We start from the raw sequence: 25,241 nt of genomic DNA on the forward strand, positions 1-25,241 counted from the left end.
TAGATTTCTTGACATAAGATAGTTAAATTACTCCTTGAGAACTGATCGGTCATCAGGCATTGGATGTTCCATCACATTCATGATATGAGTGGCATTCTTTTCCTATTTGCAGGTTGGGGATACTGGACCTATTATTGATATAATGGCTGTCCTTCTGGAAAATATTCCTACTACTGCTACTATAGCCAGGGCAATAATTTCTTCCGTTTACCGCACTGTGCAGCTAGTAGCATCAATCCCTAACTTGTCATATCAAAAGAAGGTCAAATCTTATTTTGTCTCTCTATAATTTCCAATGTGATAGCAAAAAATGTTGGTATTCCCCATTTGAGGAATGTCAGTTTTGCATATATAATGCAGGCTTTTCCAGAAGCTTTATTTCACCAGCTGCTCTTGGCAATGACACACCCTGATCATGAAATAAGAGTTGGCTCCCATCGTGTCTTTTCTGCTATACTTGTGCCCACATCTGTTTGTCCTTGGTCAATTCCATTTATTCCACCTGCTTTTAATGGATATGATCCAGAAGGAACACTTTTGGTAGCTCTCTCAGGTTTTGCTTCTTCAGGAGCCATAATGGAGAAGCTCACATGCAAGAATTCCTTCGAGAATGTATCTCTAGCTAATACAAAGGAATTAGATGATGCAATGGGAAATAGCATGGATGAGAGATGGCAAAAGTTTAGCGGGAACTTAAAGCAATATTTAGTTCACCCTTCTCCAAATGGCAAAAACCTTTATTCAGTGACTAATGGAAAATTTGTCAGCAGATCTGGAGAGGAAGTAGGCAGTGCTGGTCTTATAGGCACTAATATGATATTTTACTATCTCATTTCAATTTGATGGCTATTCTCATTTGCAATTGGATTCTATGACAAATTGCTCTCTCTTTTATAAACTTATGTAGGAGCTGATCCTTATGCGACTGAGTAGCCACCAAGTGGGTCTTCTTCTCTCAACAGTATGGGTCCAGGCAACATCACCAGAGAATTCACCTGCAAATTATGAGGCACTGGCACACACTTACAGTTTAGCTTTTTTATTTTCTCAAGCCAAGGTGACTACCTCTCGGACAGCTTTTTATGACTGATGAATAATATTTTGTGATTCCTTTTTCCATGTCTTGTCGATTTGAATAGCATCTTTTAGTGGCAAGTTGTATTGTTCTTTTTGGAAAATTTTGCATGTTCAATTTTTCCAGCTGTAACCGACCCAAGTACTTGGGACCTTACAGTTTGTTGTTGTTGTACCTTAAAATTGCCAGCTTTATCTTCACTAAGTTTCTTTCATCCTTCCTTCTCTTTATAGTCTATGTTTCTACTTTCTACTATCTGTCCACATGTGCACTCATTATTCGAGATCAGTTATCCAATATGCAGATGGGAGCATTTAACTAGGGATACTTACAGCTTCCATGTGCCCCAAGCATAAGCAACTTAGTTCTCTAGGCTTGACCAAGTGGTTTGCCATTCTAGCAATATGGACAACATGACTATGTAGTAATATCTTCCAACATATGTGCCTAATATATCCTATGTTGTTCTTTAAATTCTTGAAGCACCTTATTCATAGGACCATAGGTAACATAATGAAGGGTTAGTTGTCGTTAGATTTTGGAGTCACTACTCCAGGTAAAGTCAGATTCTATTCTTTTTTTCTATTTTTGGATGAATATCATTATTATAGGTAGTGGCTATTTTCACAAGCAGTTAGAATCCTAGACTTGCATTAATGTTTAGGAGTCTTATTTATGAAAGAGATCAAATCGGTATAGGTTTTTGGGCTATTAGTTAACTAGCTTTGAAAGCTCCAGATGTCCTTCTAGGTGGGAAATGGAGCTTTGCCAGAATTTGCAGGCCTCTGGCTAGCCAACAACTGGTAAGGGACTGTCAGCCGAAGGGGTCTTGCCAATGGTTGGCTGGATGTGGTGAACAGAGAGACATTGAAGCTTTGGTACAGGTGAACAGTCATGCATCACCATTCACCTAGTAGTCTACCTAAGAGGAAGACACGAGATAAGTTACAGAATGAAATTAGGTGTCTTAATTCTTAAGTGGGCGGGATGTTTCTGAAATGCTTCAACAATGGAGTTTCAGCTAATTTAACTGAAACTCCTCACTTTTGCCTGAACAGGCTGGTCTTTCTATCAGCATGCCTGGATATAAGTGGAGATATGCCTGACTATAGCAAAACATAATTCCTTGTTTCCGAACATAATAGATAATTGAATTTAAATGTTTGTTAATATCACCATTGAGAACCTGTCCAACACAGACTTAAACAAGCTGAAGTAATGACCTACTGTATTTTTATTGTTGCTTGTTTGATTTGTTTTAGCAATTTTGTAATTTGATAATTTATTTTCAAATGGGAGAGTATTTCACATTTGAAAATAAATTATCAAATTACAAAACTGCTAAATCAAATCAAATAAATTATCACATTTGTATTTTCAAATGTGAGAGCATGACTTGGAAAAGAGATGTTGTAGATGTTGAATACTATGTGAAACCAATTTTATCTTACATCTTTTACACAATTCAGTGCTTATAGTTATATCAACATCTCTGTTCCAAAAACCATTCTAGTGTGATCATTTTATTCTTCTTTTCGGTTTTCCAGTGATTAAGTCTTTTATTTTCATATTGCCTGAAAGTTCTATGTGTTTTTGTCAGAACTCTAGTCATGTAGCCTTGGTCCGTTGTTTTCAGTTAGCATTCTCTCTGAGGAGCGTCGCTTTAAAGCACGAAAGTGAGTTCCTTGATTACAGTGTTACTTGTTAGTTTCTCATTGGATATATGAAGCACAAATTAGATGAACTGTATCCATACATTTACTTGTAGGGATATATAACAGTATCTTAAGTTTCTCTTCTCCGCTAGAGTTTATTTAAATAGTATTCTATGCTAGATGTGTTTCTTTTGTTCTATTGCTTTGAAATGTAATTATATTTTGTTCTATTATATAAAACAGCAAGAAGGTTTTTCGACAACCACTTGGATGCTTTAGTCTGAAACCCTATCTTTTTGCCATCACATTTTAACTAGATTGTTGTCATATTCAAGGTTTCAAATATCGTACTGTACCGGTGTATCGAGCTTTTCTTGGTATGGTACGGTGTATCGAGCGGCAAGGATTTTAATTTTGAATGATACCACTCGTACCGGGGGGTACATACCAGTCTGCCAACAGATCCATACACAGACCGCCCGCTACCGGGCGGTACCGTCTATTGGGGCTGTTTCCGCCCTATTACCACTCGAAATTGGTCGGTGACGATTGATTTCAACCGTCGCCGCCTGCAACCGAGCGATATTAGCCAAGGGAGAAGGAAGAAGAGGGAGAAGAAAAGGGAAAACCTAGAGATTCGGTGCCGCTCTCCCTCGACGATCTCGATCCATCGCCGCCCTCCCTCGCCGGACGCCGCATATGAGATGTTGCCTCCTCGTCTGAGGAGACGAGGCCTCGGGGTCATCGACGACTTTTCCTCATCCGCGCAGGGAGAAGCTTCGCGGGGAGAAGAAACCGAGCAGAAGAAACGAGGCGACGTCGCCCTTTTTTTCACGGGGAGAAGAAACCTCGCGACGAAACGAGGCGACGTTTCTTCGCCCCACGCGGGCAGAAGAAATGAGGCAACGTTGCCCCCTTTTTTTTTATTTTTTAACTTTTTATTATATATATATATATATATATATATATATATATACTGAGCGATCCGCCAAAATGTATTGCTCGGTATACTTGTACTATATTGTATCGAGCTAAGCTCGATACTATGGTACGGTACGAAATTACGAACCTTGCTAAGCCGTATGCCTAAAATAGGCATAAAACCCTCCGAGAATACCTAAAAAATTGAAAAAAAAAAAAAAGTTAGGATAGGGTTTCTAAGAATAATATCACATATCTTTTCGAGCTTTTACGAGTAGCCTTGTGCAAGGTTTGTAATTTTGGTCCGTTCTGGATCGTCCTTCTGTTAATATTAAATTACCTACAGAAAAATTATTTGAATTGTTAGATTATTTTGTATATAACTTAAACTTTAAGATTCAAATGAATTAAGTAATCACACGTGTAGATATACTTGATTCTACCACTAAAATGAACGATAGGCCTTTACGGGTGGTGGATCGGGATCCTTGATCCTGTGTAACTGTATATCAATATGATATGTTTGTCGGATCCAATCCTGAAATTGATCTCATGACATATTGTATTGATACACTGTATGTCATTGGTGTATCAATGTAGTGATAGTCGTAGGTTGATCATCATAAATTACATGTGTTTGAGGCAGCTCCTGAGGCATGTCTTGGTGAATGTCAAAACTTCTACTTTCGCTACTGATCTGCTACTCTGTATCATACCGTTGCTCGGAGAAGTATGACCAACTATCACCATACTACTGTTAGCTGTAAGATTCTCCATAATACAATGGCTGTGAATACGATGAGTTTCGTTCTGTGTCTATGTCGTGTATGCTCTATCGCATCTGCTCAAAATCATCCACTGGCTCAAAAGCATCTGCTCAAAATCATGTGAGTAAAAATGAGTTTGAGAGAGTTTAAGAGTGTGAGAGTGAAATTGATTGAAATAGGAGGGAGGAAAGGGCTTAAAAACTCTTGAGGAGGCCTCCAACGGTTAAATTGACCGTTGGAACGTTGTTACCGTTTAGTAACGATCGGTTTCGATCATTACCACCTAGTACAAGTTGGTCATAGTCAAAATTTCAACCATTACCGTCTGGTACAACCCATATCACCCGATACGAGGCCAAATACTTGATACCGCCTGGTAACGGGTGGTCCGCATGCCGGTCTGCAGGCGGACCAGTACATACTACCCGTAACGGGCGGTATGGTACGGTATTCAAGACATTGGTCATATTTGGACACCATAGATTGCATCTTTGTTGTTCTGGAATGACATGGGTAGCAAACTGTTGTGTTTATTACGTTGTCAATCATCTGAAATTTTGACAAATGGATTGCAGAAACATAAAGTTGGTGATCTGCACTTTAGCCTCCACTAATTATTGCAACTTAAGACTTGAAGATGCAGGCTTGTTCTTTGTGCAAAAGGCTAGGTGAACTTATGCTGTAAGATGAAACCATCATTTCCTGATAGTGAAACATCAAAAGTGAAAGAGAATCATTTTTACTACAAAGCATTTTGTTGTACATGACTACACATGCCTGCAAATACAATTGCAGGTGACAATAGATTCCTGCATGTGAAGGCCCAATTATACCTGTTTTTGTTGGCTACAATCAAGGTTTTAACTTTTAAATACCGGTTAATACCTTTTTCAGCTGTTAGTCGATCCGGTATGATACTGGTATACCATGTGGCATATTGATATGTACCATCCTATATCACCGAAAAATAGTTCAATACCAACTAATACAAACGTATGCAACCATTGTCAGTCAGTAAATACCAGTCGATACACACCAGTCCGATCAGTATTTGGAAACTTGGCTACCACTACAACTGCACTGGAAGGTTCAATCCAAATATTTGATTGCTTACTGGTACTGTAGACTGTAGTATGGTAATTCCCCCAGTTTAGGTGTTAAGGTAACTTCCACTGTCATAGCAATTTCTTTGTGTACTATATTTTGGTATATATTCACTGTAGGCTTGTAAACAACACCAACTTGTTGGCTATTATATATTTTATATTGTTTTTTATATATAACTTGGGATTTGATTAATTCTTTAGTTTACTTGTATCCTACTTGTAATTAACTCACAGGCATCTTGGTCACTAGTAAAATTGTAGGATTTGGATCTTTAGTTGCATGTGGACCTGTTGCAATGTCTACTTGCAGGCAACCAACCGCTTGTAATTCAGTTGCTTGCTGCAGATAGAATTCCAGATAACCCATTTGACTGCAAACAAATAGCTTTTACATGATGTATGAGAAAAAAGTTTAAGGTGATTGTTTTTTAAGGCTGCATAGATGATATTAGCACTTTTTATATTATTATTGAAGATCTACAAGGAATTTTTAGTTTGTGATGTTCTGAATTCTGATGAAAATGCAAATGAATCTGGAGATGATCATAGATATGTGAAGTACATGTTGTATGTTTGGTTTGAATGCACTTTTTCATATTTTTGAGATGCAGAATGGCCAAGTATAACATTTACTGTTGAAGTAGGTTCTCAGAGCGATAGCTTGAGAATCAGGTTGGACTTGTGTTGATCGAGGTAAACAGATATGAAAGCATCTTGAGTTCATACCTTGGATCTTAGTTGGTCGCAATAGTCATTAAATCATGGAAACTAAGGTTTGGATGGTCTAGATATTTATATGATAGTATGATTGAACCAAAAATTTCTAATAAGGAAAAAACATTCCCCATAAGTTTTCTAGTTAGTTAAAATTCGAGTCTACAAAGTTTTAACCAAAATATTCCCATCAGTCTTACTCTATCATGGAATGCCAAGCCAGCTCAAGAAAAAACTACCTTTTTTTTCTTTCTTGAGCTGGTTTGGCATAGCATGAAAGAGAAAGATAAACAGTATATTTATATATATACTGGTTTCTTGATTTACATGGCACTTTGGGGCAATTATTTTCAACAAGCATATTCGTAAGGTTGAATATGAACCTATTTTTGGTGCTTGTTACCATATTGAGCTGTTGTTCTATCCCTGGTAATTTAGTTGTTTATCTAACTTTTACATTCTGAGTCTTGATTGCTTGTTTTCTTCATATTTTTGGTCATGCAACTTCTCAGTGAAACCTTTTTCTTTACCTGAAGAACTTGTCTGGTGTTGAGTAGAAGAAACACGTGCTTTCTATTATCCATTAGTATTTATATATTAAACTTGTGGTTTTTGTGGCTGTAGGCATGGAGGATCTAGTGATCTTGACTGGAAAGCAATCTAAACAATTGGAAAATAGTACATCAGTCTTAAAAGGAAAGGCTGAATGTAGTGTTCTTGTTAGATATTTACATTTACATGTTTACTCTAGGTTACTTGTATCCAAAAGACAGAACTAGTGAATGCAGTTTGTTGAGGTGCTGATCTGACATTTTATGCAAGCCACATTCATAATCGACCTCAGGAATCTAATTTGTATAGTAAAAGCCCATGATTATCTGTGATACCGGGTCTTCTATCGTTCAACTTTCTTTTCCCCTTCATATTTGTCTCCATTCATTCTTCCGCAGAAAACTGTTTTTTTCATTTACACATATGGTTAATTCTTTTGATATCCATGTCATTAGTGCTGGAAGCCCAATAATTTTTATTTCTAATATACCATCATTGTTGAAGACTATTTGCAGCCTTCTCGTAGAAGATCTTTGTATACTTTGGCATCATACATGCTGATATTTTCAGCAAAAGCTAGCGATCTTCCAGAAATAATTTCTTCTGTGAAATTCATGGATGGGATGGTTAGTAATTTAATTACTTATATGCACTTCATATGTATATCAACCACAGGACAGCATCTGACAGTTTTGCACTGTTTCCTTTCTCTGTTTGGGATTCACATATTCAATTGTATTACAGGTTGATCCTCACCTTAATTTTTCTGAAGATAGCACGCTGCACGCAACCTATAAAGGATCTTGCAGTTATCTTTATGGTTCTAAGGAAGATGACATTGCAGCAATGGAGTTCCTTGAGAAAGTAGAAAGGGATGATAAGCAACTAAAAGAATCTGTCATTTCCCACCTAATGAAGAAATATGAGAAGCTGCCTGAGGTAAATCCATGTATATATGCACATGCTTTCAGCTTGTTGCCAAACTCTGATTTGCTCTTTTTTTTTTAAATAATCTTTTTTTCTATTTTAAGTCAACCAAGTCTGTAAGAAGATAAAGTTACTAATAAATTGCAGGAAAAACTAATATCTGTAAGAGAGCAGCTCTTGCATAAATTTTCACCAGATGATGCCCTTCCACTTGGTCCACCATCATTCATGGAGACACCTTACCCATGTTCACTTCTCGCACAAAAGGGATGTGATGAGGTACCTCTCTCTGAATTAGTTATGAATAAAAAGTAATATAATTTTCATATATTTCATCTCTTGATGAATTTCAAATTATTTTCTATACAGGTCATGACCCCTACTTTTTTGGAGGATGGAGAAACCTTTCCAGAAGCATTCAGAAGTCATTCGGATCAGAAAATGTCCGAGTCTGTGAATAATTTTGATGTCTTAAGTGTTAATCAATTGATCGAATCGGTATGTACGCTCTTCCAAACCAAGTGACAGCAATATGTTATATTGATGCCCAAATTCGGTCAGGTCAGCTAAGATTTTGATAGTCTATACACTTTTAAGTGAACTTTTAGCAGAACTACATGCAATTTAGCTGTATCAATTGTGATGCTATTTAATGACTAGGTTCTATTGCATGATGATAACACACAAAACATTGAAGACTGCAATAATGATGTTCATCTAGTTTAATTTTTTCTTACTCTTATTTTCTCTTTTGTTGTCTTCTATATCTCACATGCTCAGATGTCGATTAGAACCTACATTATTAACATATGACATAGTGATCATGTTACTTTCATCATGGGTCTCTCTACAATGTCATTTTGGACAACTTAAGAAGCTCAAGGGATAATGTCATTCAAGTATTAAAGATTACAAACCTAAAAGGTTTATGCTGCAGATGATTATCAGATTTTAGCTCTTCTTGATCTTTGTTACCAAGTGACTGAGGAACTCTTCATAGTGACTCTATAGCTTGGCAAATAGAGTTGTCTATGGGGGTGTATGGAATATGGATATTCTCTAGGTTCTGAGGAGTCACAAAAGCTATTCTTGTTGCAGGTTATTGAGACAGCACGGCAAGTTGCTAGTTTACCAACTTCAACAATCCCAGTACCATATGACCAGATGAAAAGCCAATGTGAAGCCCTTGTGATTGGGAAACAGCAGAAGATGTCTGTGCTTCAAAATTTGAAACATCAGCAAGAAGACTGGATAGTTTTGCCAGAAGAGAACATTGTTGATTTGGTGGATATGCAGAAGGCACGTTTACCTAAATATGCCTTCATATCAGTTTGCTCATTTTCTTGGGATTATTTAACAGTAATAATTGTCTGCATCCATTGTGGCCTTGTAGCAGATACTACATTATCCGGAAGAAGGGCTAGAATCAGTTGAAAAGGAGCTCATACAACGTAGCAATTCAGTGTTGGGTGAATCTGAGCAGTCCTTCAGGCTGCCGTCTTCAAGCCCATTTGACAAATTCTTGAAAGCTGCTGGCTGTTGAGTAGATATTGAAATGGTTCGTGATCAATCTGATGTGTCATCGCATCAAAGGTTGTTGAATCTACTTTTCTTTTTTTCTCTGTCAACTTCTACTTTTTTTTACATGTGTTTGCAACTGTAAAGAAAAGGTGCAAGGTGTATTCGTGTTCTTTGTCCAGATAAATAATCATTCTTAAAAGCTACATACAACATATCTGCATCCTTGGTGTTGATAGTGTCTGTCTCATGTTTCAAGTTGCTGCATCATTCTAAATAAATAAAATGACTGTGAATATATTCTAAAATATTGAATGAACCTATGTCAACCTAATGTGATATTTGAATGATTTCTTAGTTTGCCCTTTTCATTCTTCCTTCTTTTCATGTTTGCTTTAGAATTTTCCTGTATAAGAAACATGATCGATGTGATTGAGATGGTGTCATAATCATTTGTTCCATATATCCAATTGACATCCATACTGATTCTTTATCTTTGTCTGAACTCATATGCTCTGATTAGAAGTGGACAGTGACATGGTTTATATTAAAGCTTTAAATGTCTACAAATCATTGGAGGACAGTTTTCTTCTTCTGTAGACAATGCTTACAGAATCACAACATCAATGACAAACACAAGCATGGCTGTATGAGAGAACTCCAATTAGAGAGGTTTCACTAGCAAGGATGGAATGTAAGGTTTGGAGCAGCATAATTTTTTTACATATTACAAGTTCAACACATTGGTAGGATAATGATGATTGAACCTTACAGATCTCTCTAAAGCTAACTGCATATACTGAAGACAGTAAAAACAATTTCAACAATGTGGAAAAGAAGAGGAACAAAAAGATTAAACCTAGTTACTAGTTTTTGAGTTCCAGTTAATCTGCATTATAACCATCATGATCATCTGAGAAATGTTATGCTGTTTTTCCATGGGTTAGAAATGAAAATGGTACAAAAACATTCTGAAAGTAAATATATGTAGCATGGCAAACAAGAATGGTACCCCTCAGAGTTGCTTCTGGTAGCAAGTAGGAAGTAACAAAGAATAGATGTAGACTGAACCAGGTTTTATTAAACATAGATGGCCCTCATGTCATGGACCCATACAATTCATATTACATTAGATTTTACAAAATATTATGCACCATAAGTCAATTAACTGCATTCCATTTAGAGTTTGAAGTGATGGTTATTATTCTATGTGAAATTCTAGTAAATCTTAACAGTAGTTTTATCTTAAAATCATGATTTCGTTGTCGCAAAAGAACAATCTTAGTCATTTTCAAATGTGATGCATGGAGCAAGGGACAAAATTATGTTCTTTTGGGAAGTCAAAAGGCAAGATTCTTTGAACATGTGTTCAATCACTTCAAGATGTGATGTTAGCTGGTTTGTGTCTTTGCCTGCCAAGTAGCTTTTCTTACATATGGACTGCTTCAAGTTGCCCAGATCTGAGACAAGGAAAAGGGTACCAAATTCCTGGCCCAGTAGAAATTGTTCCCCACATATCAAAAGTGCTCTTGGCAGATGAGCAAATATGCTCCATGACAGACACAAGAAAAAGGTCTGCAAAAAAGCATTCCTTGCTCATCTGCTTTATTTGCAACTGTGGTCCAATCCCTGGAGGCCTTGAAAATGATTCTCTCTAGTGGTCCTCAGATATTTGGAGTTCTGCATCAACTATGGTTTGGACCACAGCTTCATATGGAGGAATCAATATGAATGTGGTGATGAACACATCCAAACATAGTTGTTGCCTAGTCAAATCTTATCTCATGTATGGTGATGAAATACTTCAATAAAGGAAAGATATGAGAAGTTCACTTGGATTCAGACTGACCAAATAAGAAAAAAACCTTACTACCATTGTATGATTTTGCTCACAATAACTCATAAATATTAACCCAACCAATAGAAGAAGCAATAGTAACGATGTTAATAAGGAAGCTTACTGAAGAATCCCATATTCCAAGAGTTTGGGTTAGCTTTGTTGGGGCCCTCTCTAGAAAGAGAAAACCCCTCAAAAAATTGGCGTATGCTGCTTTATGTGGCGTGCACACGGTATTCTTTAGTAAAAGGCGAAAGAATAGTTCGCTTTGTGCTCACCACGCAGCTGCGTGGTTTGGAACGAAGGCCGTCCCACATCTTATATAGCAACTCGGCGCGATCCACAGACTAAATCGAGCGATGTGGGACTAAAAGTTCCCGTCTCTCCGTCTTCGTCTTCGTCTTCGTCCTCTTTCCAAGTGGTGGTAGTAGTATCGCTGCAGGTTTCGTTGATCTGCTTGAATTGAGATATCCGTCTTTTCTGTGGCCTTTTAACGATCTAGTCACTGAATGAATACCTATGCTGAGGCAAGACAGAGTGGCCGCGTCTTGCAGGTGTTTGTCAAAATTCCCAGAGTGTATATTTCTAGACTTGCGTGATTAGTCTTCAAATGCAAAAAAAAAAAAATCGTAAATCGTCAAATTTTGAAGAGAGAATACGATTCCGAATATATCAAGTTTCCTTCTTAATACATCGGCTCTTAAAATGAAACCCAACTTGCTGCTGCATGAATCCTGCGTACCGAATATGAAGAATGAATATTATTTTATGATAGACATTAAAATTTAAATTAAATAAGGGATAAATTTTTCAAACAGGTCTAAGTTCTTTTTTTTCTATGTGATGTGTTTTTTTTTATTCTCAAATAACACTTCTTATTTTCTGAAAGATGGGATTACTTTTGACCTCCACCTCACCAATTATCACATTCAACATGCGTTGGTCACCGCTTGTCACCTCTACCTCACTACCAAGTCTTATCGTATTCATGTGACTACCTCTACTCGTCACCCTCGCCCTTGTCTATCATTGTTGAGATACAATGCCCTCGCTCTCGTCTGTGCGTCTCGCTCTCATTTATCATTATCGAGATATCTTACCCTTGTTCATTAGCTATACCCTCACCCTTGTTCGTTGCTAAAGCCTCGCCTTCACCCCACCATCTCCATTGTCGAGAGACACAAACGAGGGAGAGAGCAAATGACAACAATGTCTATGCAAAGGAGGGGACAAAGTGTGGTGAGAGAGGGTAAGGGAATGGGAGCAACAAGGGCAAGGGTGACGTTAGAGAGGAGAAAGTTGTCCTCCCGATCGTTGGAAGAGACAACAATATAAATGAAGGTAATGCAAATGAAACTAAGGAGATAGATGAATGAGGTGATGAGACCGTCGATAATAAAGATTTCAGATAGGCCAAAGAGGTAAAGTAAGGTAAAGGAACAAACCTTCTTGAGCTACCACTACATAAGGAAAATGAGAAAGCAACGAAGAAGAGATTGATGTGCCATATCGAGAGGAGGGTCAAACATTTCGACTCTGAGTGATGGAGGCTATGGATAAGCGACAAACTCTATGGGAGGGTGAGGATTGACGACGAAAAGCAAAATAATAACTAATAGATAAAAGGACGAGGACACATTTGAGGACGATGAGCACAAGCAATAAGGCAAAGATAATAATCAAAGGCTAAGGATATTCTTAATATTTAAAAAAAAATAAAAAGTACTATGCGAGAATAATTACGCTCTAAAAAAATTAAAAACTTAGATTTTTTAAAGAAAGTTTACCCTTAAATAAAAATAACATAACGGTAATAAGTGAGACCGATCAAGTCATTACGTCATCATCGGCGTCACATACCACTCTCGGGGCCCACATGCCGGCATCCAGTCGGACCCTCTCACAGCGAGAGATGCGGGTACGTGACGGGTACAGCCAACTTTATGTGGTATATAACACGTCCATCCGTTCGTTCATCATCGTTGCGATGTTGATGATGATCATCGAGTTATGGTACGTTACTTTGAGCCATTTAAATGCTGCGGTCCATCGCGTGCCGGGAGAGAGGAATTGGAACCGTTGCCTCCGCGGAGGAGGGGAGGAGGACCAGGGCATGGCGGCGGACGAGGGGGCGAAGGGGTGGTCTGGACGGAGGTGGCGGTGCGGGGGGAAGGCGTGTCCGCGGAAGGGCGGCGATGGCGGTGGGGTGACTCTGCAGGGATATGTCGTGGACACGGTGAGCGGCGGGGAGAGGTGGCCGGGCGGGATAGCGGGGACGAGGAGCCTGACGGAGGAGGACCTGGAAGAGCTCAAGGGTTGCCTCGACCTAGGGTTCGGGTTCAACTACGAGGGGATCCCAGAGCTCCGCAACACGCTCCCGGCGCTGGAGCTCTGCTACTCCATGAGCCAGATGTTCCACCTGAACGATCAGCGCCAACCAATGCCTCCTGAAGATTCACCTCCCATCGCCAATTGGAAGATCTCCAGTCCTGGTAGTATGATAACTTCTCGCTTCTCTGTCTGAAATCGAATCAAGTTCTTCGTTTTCCTTTCGGTAGGAAATGGAGCTAAAGATTCCATCTTCTTTTCTAAAACAGTGGATATATGTTTGTGGATAGGTATGATTGCTATCATCGAAATGTCCATCATCTTAGGGCTACAAATTTCTTTGAAATGTTTGATAAATTGATTCTTCTGCAACTGGTAAGAACCAAATTAGTGAAAGGTTATTTTGATGCTCTGACTTGATATAATTTGATATATCTAGATTCACTATCTAAAAAAGCACTTTTTTTTCCCCTCATACATTTGATCTAACTAATAGTGTGCCAGATATGAATTTCTCATCTTATTGGGCTTATAGAAACTTTTCTGTAGATTTATTATTGTAATATGATCCAGTTTCCTAATTCAAATGTCTTTGGTGTATCTACTAGGAGATGATCCAGATGAAGTTAAAGCAAGGCTCAAGTATTGGGCCCAGGCAGTAGCATGTACTCTCCGATTATGCAGCTGAAAGAGTTCGCATTTCCTTTAGGAGTTAGTCTGCTGAGGTAAGAAGTGATAACCTTGTAAATCTAATGCCAAGGATGTTCTATGTCGAGTGAATCCTCTGCTTGAAGCCCCTGATATTAAGACATTCTATTTTCAGAGGAACAGATGGAAAATGAAGGCATATGACAAAAAGAACAGAGAGGAAGTAAAGAGAAGGACCAATTTATCATGACTGACCTGCCGACATGTAAAGAAGAGAACTTCCTCTTTTCATGTATGATACAGGATGAATAATATGATTCTTCTTGGTTTCGAAATTATTAACATATCAGTAATTTTTCGATGTAATCGGTTTAGTTGCAACAAAGAGTAATTAAATGGTAAAACAGATGATGACATGTCTTGACTGCACCTCAGATCTCAACAAGGTGTGATCATGAAAATTCTAGCATGGGTTTATGGTACTATTAGTAATGTGACAGATTTGAACTTGATTTGTTTGTGTTACAGGTTCTCAGAAATTTGTTTATTTAGATCATCTGGACTAACTACTTTTATCTGTTTATGTACATGGCTAGGCATCCAGAGACAGTCTGATATTCCACAATGACAAAAGCATAGGTTTGTCTGGAGATTTAGCTGCAAAATAGTAACTGCTGATTTAGCCCCAGATCCAACAAAACCACACTGAAGGTTTGGGATTTCTATGCGTTTAACTTCTTGTATCGGCCATGCTGCTGCATAACGGCACTAAATAAATACTCTTGAAATGGTAGCTTCAGACACTATTGATTCTGCAAAGTAGATAATGCTAGCAATTTAGCTTATTAACCTCTTTATGATTCACAAGGATAGGAGGAGCTTGTGTTGCACAAAGTTCAAATTTACTTGTATGGTTTGAGAGAAAATGAGTTAGTGCACGGATTAGCTGCACTAGCAATATAAGTTCATTTTCATTAGTTTCATGAAGGTATCAAGCATCTTCAGATTGCCTTTTGCATTCCTAAACTACTGGTTGTTACCAATACATAATTAAGTTAGCATGCCGGGGACTTTAAGAAGAAAAGGACATCTGTGATAGGTTAAATTCATAGTTACTTCTTAAGATAAAAAAGACAATAGAAGTAGATAATGGAGAACACACACTCTTGGTGATACTGACAAAAAGCACCAGGTCGAGTTCATGTAGTGACTATTCATTGTTTAATTTGTCAAGTTGGCTAGATATTGATGGGAACTCCTTAAGTGATAGCTGTGTCATTTTGTTAGCCAAGAGCAAATCAACCATGTACAAAGAATAGGAGGAAATCTGAATGAAGATATGCTGAGGACTAGATAGAAAAAAGAAGAGCAGTGAGACCCAGTGATCACTAGAATTGGATTGACCAATATATGTGTGTTATTAAGGTTCTCATCTCTTCAGATCATAAATACTTTTATGGATCTGAATATGATCTTACAACTTCAGTTTTTCTTTTTTGATTAGTGATCCCAGCTTTTACATGTTTTGCTTTTGCTCACAAGATTTACTTGTCTAACATAGTCCTTTCAACTTCTGACCAAATCATGCCATAACATGTTCATGTACTACATGTCTTCCTTTTTCCTTACAAGATTGACTTATCTACCACAGTCCTTTCAACTTCTGACCAATTCATGCAATGAGAATGTTCATATACTACATGCTTTCCTTTTTCCTTACAAGATATACATATCTACCACTGTCCTTTCAACTTCTGACCAAGTCATGCTGTGAGAATGTTCATATGCTCATCTCTAGTTATGGATATAGAAATACAACATGTAAAAATATCCTGATAAAATTAGAAAATGGAAACCAAGTTCTCCTCACCCATCATTGACAATGTTAGAATTAGATTGAGTATATTCTAATAATTAAATGAGAAAAAATTGTCATCTTGAATTAGGGGAGGGACTCAGTCTTGTAGTATTAGAGGGCGGACCTTGATATAATGAAAAGGTTGTTCTCTTGCGACTTGAGAGACCACAGATCAAGTCTCAAAAATAACCTCCTCTCTAACTATAGATTTAAGGTTATGTATCCTGCATTAGCGGATGTCTCGTACACTAGGTTCGCCCTCTACAAGTGGAATAATGATTCCTCATCGTAGCATTTGTTCATTGTTATCTGATGAGCTTAATGATTTCTCGTAATCCAGATGTAGTAGAAAATAAAATTAGTCAATAATGAGGACTGTTTTTATATTCTCTTGAAACACAGACTTCAAAAATGTATTTGATATCGTAACAGTAAAAACTTTTAGCAGTTACTGTGCACTACTTAATGACACTCCTAATGTTTCAACAAGGAAGCTAGTTAATGATGTAACTTATGTTGCAGCTTGTTTTTCTTTCCCCCTGTTTTACTCATCCAATCTGCCAAACAGATAGGATTGCTGCTATAAAGTGAATGTTCATGAAACTAAAACAAGCCATGTTTCTTATACATGATAGCACTTCATATTTGCCTTCCATCAAATGGTGAACATCTTGTGAGCATAAGATTTCACACATTTTGAATCACATCATTGATGAAACATTAGGTGAACAAGTAGGTCTTTGAAACTGGTTGCTTAGGAGAGTGATTTCTGTGGGAGCAATGGTGCTTGTAATACAAGTGAAAGGAGGTACAGCAATGGACTTCCTTCTCCATATGGTTGAAATGTATAGTGTTTTCCTTGTAAATGCTGTCAGCATTTGGGGGTAATTTATTTCCATAATACTTAAGAGTGGCTAATTACACTTTAGTGTCTCAATTTCTAGGCTTAAAAAATTTATATTGAAATTCCTAGAGTTATGAAAGTGAAACATTTAAAACCCATTTACCCTAATGTCGTTGGCTTTACCGACGGAAGATATAACACATGACAGCAAATAATACGAAAATGATGGACAAAAAGATAATTTCAATAGTGACGACGGATGATAACATCATGGGTGACTATCATGATGGTGGTCAATGATAACACTGCGGTGATCGACTTTGTCGATGTCGATCCGAGTATAAACGACAAGGAGGAAAAGGAGGCAGAGCGGTGAGGCATATGCATTAGTGCCACACCACTTTGGCTCCTCTTCCTCCTTCGGTGTCACTTTACATATGTCTCGGCGTCCGAGGAGAAAGAAGAGGCAAATGAGGCATTTGCGTTACCCACGACGAAGAGAGAGGAGGCAAGTGAGGCAAAGCAATGTGGAACCATTCAGGCACGTGCTATCACATGTTGTATCTTTCGTCGGCAAAGCCAATGACGTTAGGATAAATGAGGTTAAATGTTTCACTTTTATAACTATAAGAATTTCACTTGAAATCTATGGATTAAGATGGTAAAGAGATCTAATAATAAGAGGTAATATGTAATTAGCCTACTATGCAGATTTGAAGGCAACTTTCTATCTGATTACTAACTTTTTTTTTTATGCCAGCCTACTAAATTGAGTCGTATCAGCCTCTCTATAAACAAAAACAAAGTGGTGAACCTTCCATGCTTCTTAAACATGATATCAACCCCAAACTTGCTTTGCCATCAACATGTGATGCATAATTCAGATTACCAAGACACAATGGCTTACCAAAGATTAGGTGAACAGATCTTGAATCTTGTAGCATTTTAGCTCACCTATGTGAGTTATCAATGGCAGGATTGAGACATGCAGTATTCAATTCCTACCTGCTTCATCCATGTCTCCTACCTGGAATTCAATAATGGTGTGCTGATATATTACTATAACAATCCTTATCTGCCTTCATGCATTATATTTATGTAAATTCTAGAAATATATACACAGCTATGACTTCCTATATCCAAACTCTACAACAAACCAAAACCCTAATATCATTCAAACATTTTATGATCAAAGAATATATAATTAATAAAAATTAAATTAACTTTTTTTTGCTAAACTCTATAAAATTTTCTTAATTAGTGGTACGGATAATGCATCTGAAAGCTGCAGTAAAAGAATAAATAAAGCGCGGGGAGACGAAAAAATTAGCATATGATGATGGAGGTTTAGAAAGAGATGAGCTAATGAAAGTATCAAAAAAGTCAGAATTTTTGTGTCCTAAATTTCTAAATCACATCCATTTTTTTCTCAAGAGTCGATCCAACAGATTTTACCATGAAATTTGTTTTTCTATGCAAATTCTTCCTACTTAATAATAAATACAGTGTAAAAATGTTTCGAGGCCTTCAAAAAACACATCACAACCAACGCAATTTGACACATTCAAAAGATGGCTTTTAGATGAACATGATGTAATGTTTACGCTACTTCCATTTAGTTCTCTCTTTGGTCGTACTCTTGGCGTTGAAGCCGCCAACGATCAGCTCCGCCACCGTCTGCAGTCTTCGCAAGCCTTCACCGTGAAGTCTTGACCAAGTCCTCCTGTGGCCGGTCTCATTGCATACATATATACAGAGAAAGGAGAGAGAGAGATCAATCTGCAAACTCATCTCTTCATCGGTCAAAGCGGTACTGTGGTAAGCCACCATGAGATTGCTAACCGTGCTGTTCATCGTTCAGGCCATCTTTGCCGTCGGCAGCGACGCCCGGCGTCTGAGGGACGGGGGCGGCTGTGCCGAGCTGTACGTCGCCGAGGAGGGTGAGACCCTGCAGACCATCAGTGTGAAGTGCGACGATCTTTTCATTCTGGACGACAATCCGCACATCGTCGACAGTGATGATATCGGACCGGGGACGGTCTTGTTCATCAGGCAAACATGAGAGCTCTTTTTTGACGGGTCAATTTTAGTTGATCGTTTTTTTCTCTTATGTATAGAATTTTATTTCATTTTAAGTATTAAGGTGCAAAGAATCAGCAGAATTGGAATGGTTTTATGTTCGTGAAATCTTCTTCTTCAATCTAGAGTTGGTCTTGATGTTTCTTTCAAGTTTTGTAGTTCAAACAAACAAGTCTTTGAGGTAAAGATTGCCTCTCAGAGCTTTGGATCTCTAAAAACCTTTTTTGACTTCAATAAGAGTTTCATTGTTTGATGCTGGTTGTGAAAACATCAGCAATTTGACATCAAACACTTGAGCTGATTTGGTGTGATTCAGAACATCCAAAAGATCAACCCAGTCTTGAGGAGTACAACAAGAAAGTACTTCAAAATCAATCAAAGATTTGCCTGTCACTGGACATGTATGAGCAGAATGTAATACTTCTGATTATCCTGAGCATATGCTGAGAACAAAGGTCGGAGATCTAAGGACCATTAAGGATAACATGTTAGGCATCTAGTCAATGATCTAAGAAATTGTAATCTCTGCTTGTCGATCTCTTCTTATGCTGATGCGAATGTTCTCGATGTTTATGATGCTTGTGAGAGGAATCATCTCTATCAGCTGATCTCCTATGTCGCCTATGAGAGGGTTCTTCCTTGTCACGAGATCTTCTCTGCCGAGCAGGTGAATCATCCATGTCTGCATGGCTGCTTCTGCACCTAGGCGGCGATGGAACCTTCATAATAGTAGGCAACGAAGAGTTAGTTCGTAGATGTTGTCCCGGTTGACAGATACGATCAAGAAAGTACTAGGAATTGATCTCTTATATTATAGGCTAATTCTACAGAACAATTATACTCGGCAGGGATAATAAACTTTACAAGTTTATCAGTTTTTAACAAATTTCTGCTATTGAATTAGTGCAGATAATTCAGCTGGAAGATAGTGTTCTAAAACTTTGCAATAATAAAGAAACTCATCAAAAGATGGTGATAGTTGAACAGTTTGTCTGATGAAGTAGGAACTAGATCCAAAAATATAATACCTGAAAACGTGACATATATCGCCCTTCAGGTGGAGGTGGAATACCAAGCCGTTGTAAATCGGCATATGGAATTGGGCGTCTGCTTAGGCAAAAAAACATGGAGCATTTTGGTCATCGGTAATTGCTTTGTGAAAAAGAATTTACGTGGAACAGCAGAGACGCGAAAATAATTGCTCAAGAAATAGTGAGTCGAAATTATTAAACAAAGCAGCTCAAACTTAAGGCCTAGTACGCACAAAGGTGCTCGAAATGGCCTCTCTCGACCTCCAAACCGAAGTTGACCAGATTCCTTCTTGCCTCCGAGTCCCCCTCCTTTTATAAAGAGTACAGAGAGTTCAATGAGTGCTGAAAGATCGAATAATGTTATGAGTGCTTTAACATACCTAATCTTCTTGGGATCCATCCAGGCATCAGATGTTGCCGGTAGTAGTCAACAATAACTTCATAATCATCAATCAAAGAATGATGTGCATCCTGCCAGTATAACAAACACGGTCAGTGTCTGATAGCATTAATAGTTGAAAAAGCAAAAGCTATCCCTAATTGTGTTACAGCTTGAAGCCCAGATACAACAACATATGTATTTCACTCTCATGCAACCACAATTAAAGGGGTCAAATATTTTCAGGTGTTCTATTTTACATGCTTTAAGTTCTTGATAAAATTTTGCATAACATTAAAATTTAGGGTTGGCTTGGAAGCTGAATTGTTGCTGGAATAATCTATCTATTAAGAGAGTTGCTTTTTCAATAGAAGAGGAAAGAAGAAGACAGGGCTTCCTCTGACAGAATCTCAGTTTCCTCTGAAGCACCATTATGTAGTATAAATTATGGAACACACTGCTCTAGATTGAACATTGACTCCTTTTTCTAATTTCTCACTTATCCTGTTTATTAGCTGTATTATTCTGATTTCAACAATTTCCCGTGCATAGCATGGACCTCAGTGGATTGATTCTCCTGAAAATCCCTCTGGGTATGATAAGCACTATTCTTCTCCCACCAGCCCATCAATTTGATAATGTTCAAGTATGGTCACTTTTCTAGCATCTGGACAAGCATTATCTGTGAAAAAGCAAAGAGCCTAGTCCATTAACTTGGTAACACTGTGACATGGATCCAAATGAAATAAATTGAGAATTACAAAAATACTGAACTTCATAAGTCACAAATGAATTCCTTCTTGCCATGGATTTATATGCATTATTTTTAGCAGCTCAACATACAGCAGATTTGGTTTGCATAATAAAAAATGTATACCAATTTGCTACCCTGACAAGGAACCTGAGATTTGGCCAATGAGTCACTCAAAATGATGAAGGGAAAATATGCAGATTAGACCTTATTGATAATATACAAAAATATCATGCATGAAAATAGACTAAAATTATTTCTGGATAATGGAGATGCAGCTTCAATACTTTATACAGCCCACTAAAGCAGGATTTAGAATGAATCAAGAATTTTGCAGATCTTGTGGAGAAAGATGGTCCATGATTAATTCCTAGAAATGCTTCAATAACAGCAATCTTTCACTATGTAACATCATTTATTAAGTTCACTATAAATAAAAAGTTGTGAAGCCTACAAACTAAATGAGTCTCAGTTGCCAAATCATTAATTTAATGACTGGCACCAGAAATATGGAAGTTCTATACCATATTCATGCTGCATTATTTCATAAAAACAGTTAAAACATAAATGTCTCAGCAGATGGATAGTACATACCAAACTTAATATAGTAGGATCTAATATTATAGTAGATACATAAAGAATGATGCTGAATAGTCAATATGCAAAAGATCTTGTATCCTTGGATTGAACTAATGAAGACACCATATGCATAACTAACTAGATGTAACCAGTACAACGATTGTCAAAACTCAGAGAGATTGTGAATTAAGGTGTGAAAATAAGACCTCATATGCACGACGCATCTCCCTCTCAGTTTCATATTCAACAAAAGCATAGCCACGTGAGGCACCAGTAACTGCAAACACCAGAGAAAAAGTTTTGTAACTCAAAGATAATACTTGCAGGACTTATTCGATATATAGACTCATCACCAAGGTATATATGTGCATAGACACATATACTCAAATTGATGCAATAACCTGGAAATGCAAGACATCGGATCCACATGAAATACACTTGGTAAATTTCTGAAGGATAGAGCAGCATTTAACAATACTTTAACCTTGTGTTTAAAATTTTTCTAGTGTGGGCATACAAAAGAAAGTTATAATACGCATACATATAGCATGGATATCATCTGCATATAGCAGCACCAAATGGGGATCAAACAACTAACATATACATTGACACCAACCTACAGTGCTAAGTGTAATTAGTTTAACTGAATTTTGGATAACATTGTTAGTTCAAAAGACAAAAAAACCAACACCATGGCTAATCTGTAAACAATCATATTAACAACCTAATGCATATCCAACAAAACAAGTCAACGGTGCATGTAGAAGGATTGGCCTGTATGTAGCAACTATCATATGATAAATGTTTGAGTTGCAAATGAATGCCTATTAAGACATCTCTATGAGAACCCAAAGTAAATAGTGAATTGGTGCCATGACATTGTTAAGGACAACCTCGAGTGCGCATAAATTCTCATTGCACTTCCAGCTATTGACTTCCCAATTGAGGACAGTACAGTTTTACAAAACATCATGCATGATGCGCCTGCCAATATCTAGTCTTGTCAGAACTCATAACAACATTCTTCATTTTGTTTAGACCAGTACGAAATGGGTGATATGTACCAGTCCGAGTGTGGATCAGTATACAGACCACTGTCCTTTCAAGTGATTCGATCCAACCCAATAGAAAATAAAAAAAACTTAAAATAGTATAACATGAATTAGGGCCCGTGAATGCGATGTCACAGTTGCTGTTTGCCACCTAATAAATATTACTTGTCTATAAATATAATTGTATAAGACAGTTGTGAGACCAATAATGCTTTATAGATCTGAGTGTTGGACAGTTAAAAAATAACATATACAAAAAGTTTATGCTGCCGAGATAAGAATATTAATATGTATGTGTGGAGTTACGATGAAAAATAGGAAAAGAAATTATTCTTCATGAACAACTAGGTATCGTTTCGATCGAGAATAAGATGAGAGAAAATCATTTAACATGGTATGAACATGTGCTTAGGAAACCTTCGGATGTAGTAGTCAGAAGATATGAAATAATTAATGTTAGTAGTATGAGAAGAGGTATAGGAATACCTAACAAGGCTTTAATGGAAACTATAAATAAATATTTAAGTATTCTGAACTTAACTAAACATATAACTTCTTACAGATCTCAACAGCAACAAAAGATCCATGTAGCCGATCTCAAATAATCGAGACTTATGACTTTGTTGTTGTTGTCGTACATATTTAATTGTATGCAAAGCGAGCAATTGCATTGTTGTATCAAAATGTCTAGAGAAGAAAGTAGCTTATGTTTTCAGCCATGTTTAAGGGCCTTACTTTCCTAGGTCCTTGGAGCTTGGAGCCTAATAATCTTTCTAACGTGGTCAATAAGCTACAAAAATACTTGTCCGTCAAGCCAAATGCAACTAGTATTCCAAGGCTCATTTTCACAAACAGCATATGTAGGCAGCGCATTCTGAGAGATAACATAGTAGAGAAGGACAATCACCATAGCACAAGGATTTACCTATATGTCTCACAAGTCGCAAATTTTTCACCGTTCCATACTTGCTCATCGCCTGCAAGTAAAATCAGAAATGAAGATCACTATGACCAAAGAAGAACCTGTGAGTCAAAATCACACCTTTCGTAGAGTTTCTTCATCGGTGAAGCGCGAGAGCCGCCCGACGAAGACCGTGCAGTAGGGATCACCGATAACCTTGGGATCGCCGAACGGGTCATCTGAAAGATACCAAATAAGCCACGAATTCACATCGGCGGGGCGAGGAAAACACGAAACGAAGGGACAGAGGAAGGATGTACAGGAGCTGAAGCCACTCACAGAGTCCGGCGGCGGAGCAGAGGACGGCGCGGTAGACGCCGTTGTCGTGGGGGAGGGTATCAGTGCCGTCGATGCTCCCGGCTTGAATCGGGTGGTACGTGTCCGCGTAGAACACGGCGTTGATGTTCGCGTTACTCATCCCCGCTTCCCCCCTTTCTCGCGCCCAAGACAAAGATCATCAAGAAATCCCAAACCTTCTCTCCAAACGCGAAGAAGGAGAAGGAAGAAGAAGAGGCCTAAGGCCCACATCTCGGACCGAGCTCGATCCAAATAGGACCTTACTGGGCTTTAATTGGGCTCGGCCCAATTGGCCTGGGTAGTGCCCTCGGTGGACTTGTAAGGGGGTTTTGATAGGAATGACACTTCACCCTTACCAACTCAAAACCTCAATACCTATGTGGTGAGCCCCACTTGAGCACACTGAATCCGATCGGATGGTATTCGAAATTGACGCGTGTGGGTAGGATTTGTATACCTATACCTATTTGTGTGCTTATGGTCGGTGTCCGAATCTATAAGAGTAGTGAGTAGATTTAATGTCATCGACAATAATAAATATGGAAATGATTCGGAACTACACGAAATAGGTTGGTCGGTCCAATTCTCCATTACATCAACATTTAATGCTCATTCCAGTGGTCTTTCGAACACATGATTGGAATACTTTTAGTCGCAATTGAATTTCTTAAATATATTTTTATTATTAATAAGTGATACGGAGTATATAACATATGCACGACTACCGACATGTCATTCTCATATGATCAACACTCGATTGATACATTAACTTCAATTGATAGACTCATCAAGATCGATCACATGACATAAACAACAAGTTAAATCAATGGGTCATTAAAAATGGATTTATATTGGTTTTGAATCTTCATCTATATTGACGACAGAAATCTACGTTAGTAAGAAATTATGGTAATAGTATGTACATAAATAAAAAGAAATATAAAACGAGGAGTATATCTTTGGTGGGGTCACCCAACTTGCCATGAACAAACAGTCAGGAGTAGGTCGATTTCCACTTGCTAATTGGCACCTCTTACCAACACCGGTGTCGTTGAATGGTTTCGAGTTGACTAACAATGTTTGGGTGGGATTTCTTAGGTTTGATAGCACAATCTGGATTTGTGACGTGTCTTTCGATAGTAGATACGGGTGAATAGACTTGAGCTGAGTTGGGTTTGCTCTGACTCCATTATCGTAGTCAACGCAAAATTGGTCACTTTAAGGTATGTTGATGGCACGCACACGCAAGCCCTATTTCTTTTATGTGCCTTTTGACTTTGACTTGTGTCCAAACTATAAACAAAGTCAACTATGAAAGAGGGTGACGCAAAATGGTTAAAGATATGTTACATCGAATTGATT

General features: G+C 37.9%; 3 protein-coding genes and 1 non-coding gene across 11 annotated transcripts in view; 2 read left to right on the forward strand and 2 right to left on the reverse strand.

Moving 5' to 3' along the window:
• Positions 1–9,471, forward strand: part of LOC135645759 (protein SEMI-ROLLED LEAF 2-like) — a 25,443-nt gene extending 15,972 nt beyond the window's left edge. For all 8 annotated transcript variants that reach the window (XM_065164435.1, XM_065164434.1, XM_065164432.1 and 5 more), the window contains 10 exons: positions 113–262; positions 361–783; positions 908–1,057; positions 2,676–2,751; positions 7,295–7,416; positions 7,535–7,729; positions 7,865–7,996; positions 8,087–8,215; positions 8,816–9,016; positions 9,114–9,471. In XM_065164435.1, coding sequence (XP_065020507.1) covers positions 113–262; positions 361–783; positions 908–1,057; positions 2,676–2,751; positions 7,295–7,416; positions 7,535–7,729; positions 7,865–7,996; positions 8,087–8,215; positions 8,816–9,016; positions 9,114–9,260 — 1,725 coding nt within the window. In that variant the 3' untranslated portion in view covers positions 9,261–9,471. The remainder of the gene's footprint in view (positions 1–112; positions 263–360; positions 784–907; positions 1,058–2,675; positions 2,752–7,294; positions 7,417–7,534; positions 7,730–7,864; positions 7,997–8,086; positions 8,216–8,815; positions 9,017–9,113) is intronic.
• Positions 9,472–11,241: 1,770 nt separating this feature from the next.
• LOC135647804 (U5 spliceosomal RNA) lies at positions 11,242–11,359 on the reverse strand. The gene has a single exon (XR_010500501.1). It is a non-coding gene; the product is annotated as a U5 spliceosomal RNA (small nuclear RNA).
• A 1,826-nt stretch (positions 11,360–13,185) lies between these two features.
• On the forward strand, positions 13,186–14,431 carry LOC103994279 (uncharacterized). The gene is made up of 3 exons (XM_009414608.3): positions 13,186–13,564; positions 14,009–14,125; positions 14,224–14,431. Exons 1-2 carry the CDS (start codon positions 13,186–13,188, stop codon positions 14,086–14,088), a joined length of 459 nt encoding a protein of 152 aa, XP_009412883.2. The 3' UTR covers positions 14,089–14,125; positions 14,224–14,431.
• A 4,675-nt stretch (positions 14,432–19,106) lies between these two features.
• On the reverse strand, positions 19,107–24,073 carry LOC103993465 (U11/U12 small nuclear ribonucleoprotein 35 kDa protein). Its single transcript, XM_009413546.3, has 8 exons — positions 23,862–24,073; positions 23,664–23,761; positions 23,547–23,598; positions 21,776–21,846; positions 20,241–20,331; positions 20,094–20,169; positions 19,858–19,936; positions 19,107–19,548 (listed from the first exon to the last, which is right to left on the reverse strand). Exons 1-8 carry the CDS (start codon positions 23,998–24,000, stop codon positions 19,330–19,332), a joined length of 825 nt encoding a protein of 274 aa, XP_009411821.2. The 5' UTR covers positions 24,001–24,073; the 3' UTR covers positions 19,107–19,329.
• Between the last annotated feature and the right edge of the window lie 1,168 nt (positions 24,074–25,241).

Source organism: Musa acuminata, chromosome BXJ3-8 (genome assembly GCF_036884655.1).
Source record: "Musa acuminata AAA Group cultivar baxijiao chromosome BXJ3-8, Cavendish_Baxijiao_AAA, whole genome shotgun sequence".
Classification (NCBI taxonomy): Eukaryota; Viridiplantae; Streptophyta; class Magnoliopsida; order Zingiberales; family Musaceae; genus Musa; species Musa acuminata.

Coding starts and splice junctions, on each gene's coding strand:
- LOC103994279 (XM_009414608.3), top strand. CDS start 13,186: ATGGCGGCGGACGAGGGGGCGAAGGGGTGGTCTGGACGGAGGTGGCGG. Junction 13,565..14,008: donor TTGGAAGATCTCCAGTCCTG/GTAGTATGATAA, acceptor TGTATCTACTAG/GAGATGATCCAGATGAAGTT.
- LOC103993465 (XM_009413546.3), bottom strand. CDS start 24,000: ATGAGTAACGCGAACATCAACGCCGTGTTCTACGCGGACACGTACCAC. Junction 23,599..23,663: donor ATGAAGAAACTCTACGAAAG/GTGTGATTTTGA, acceptor TTTTACTTGCAG/GCGATGAGCAAGTATGGAAC. Junction 19,937..20,093: donor AGGCCATTTCGAGCACCTTT/GTGCGTACTAGG, acceptor TTGCCTAAGCAG/ACGCCCAATTCCATATGCCG.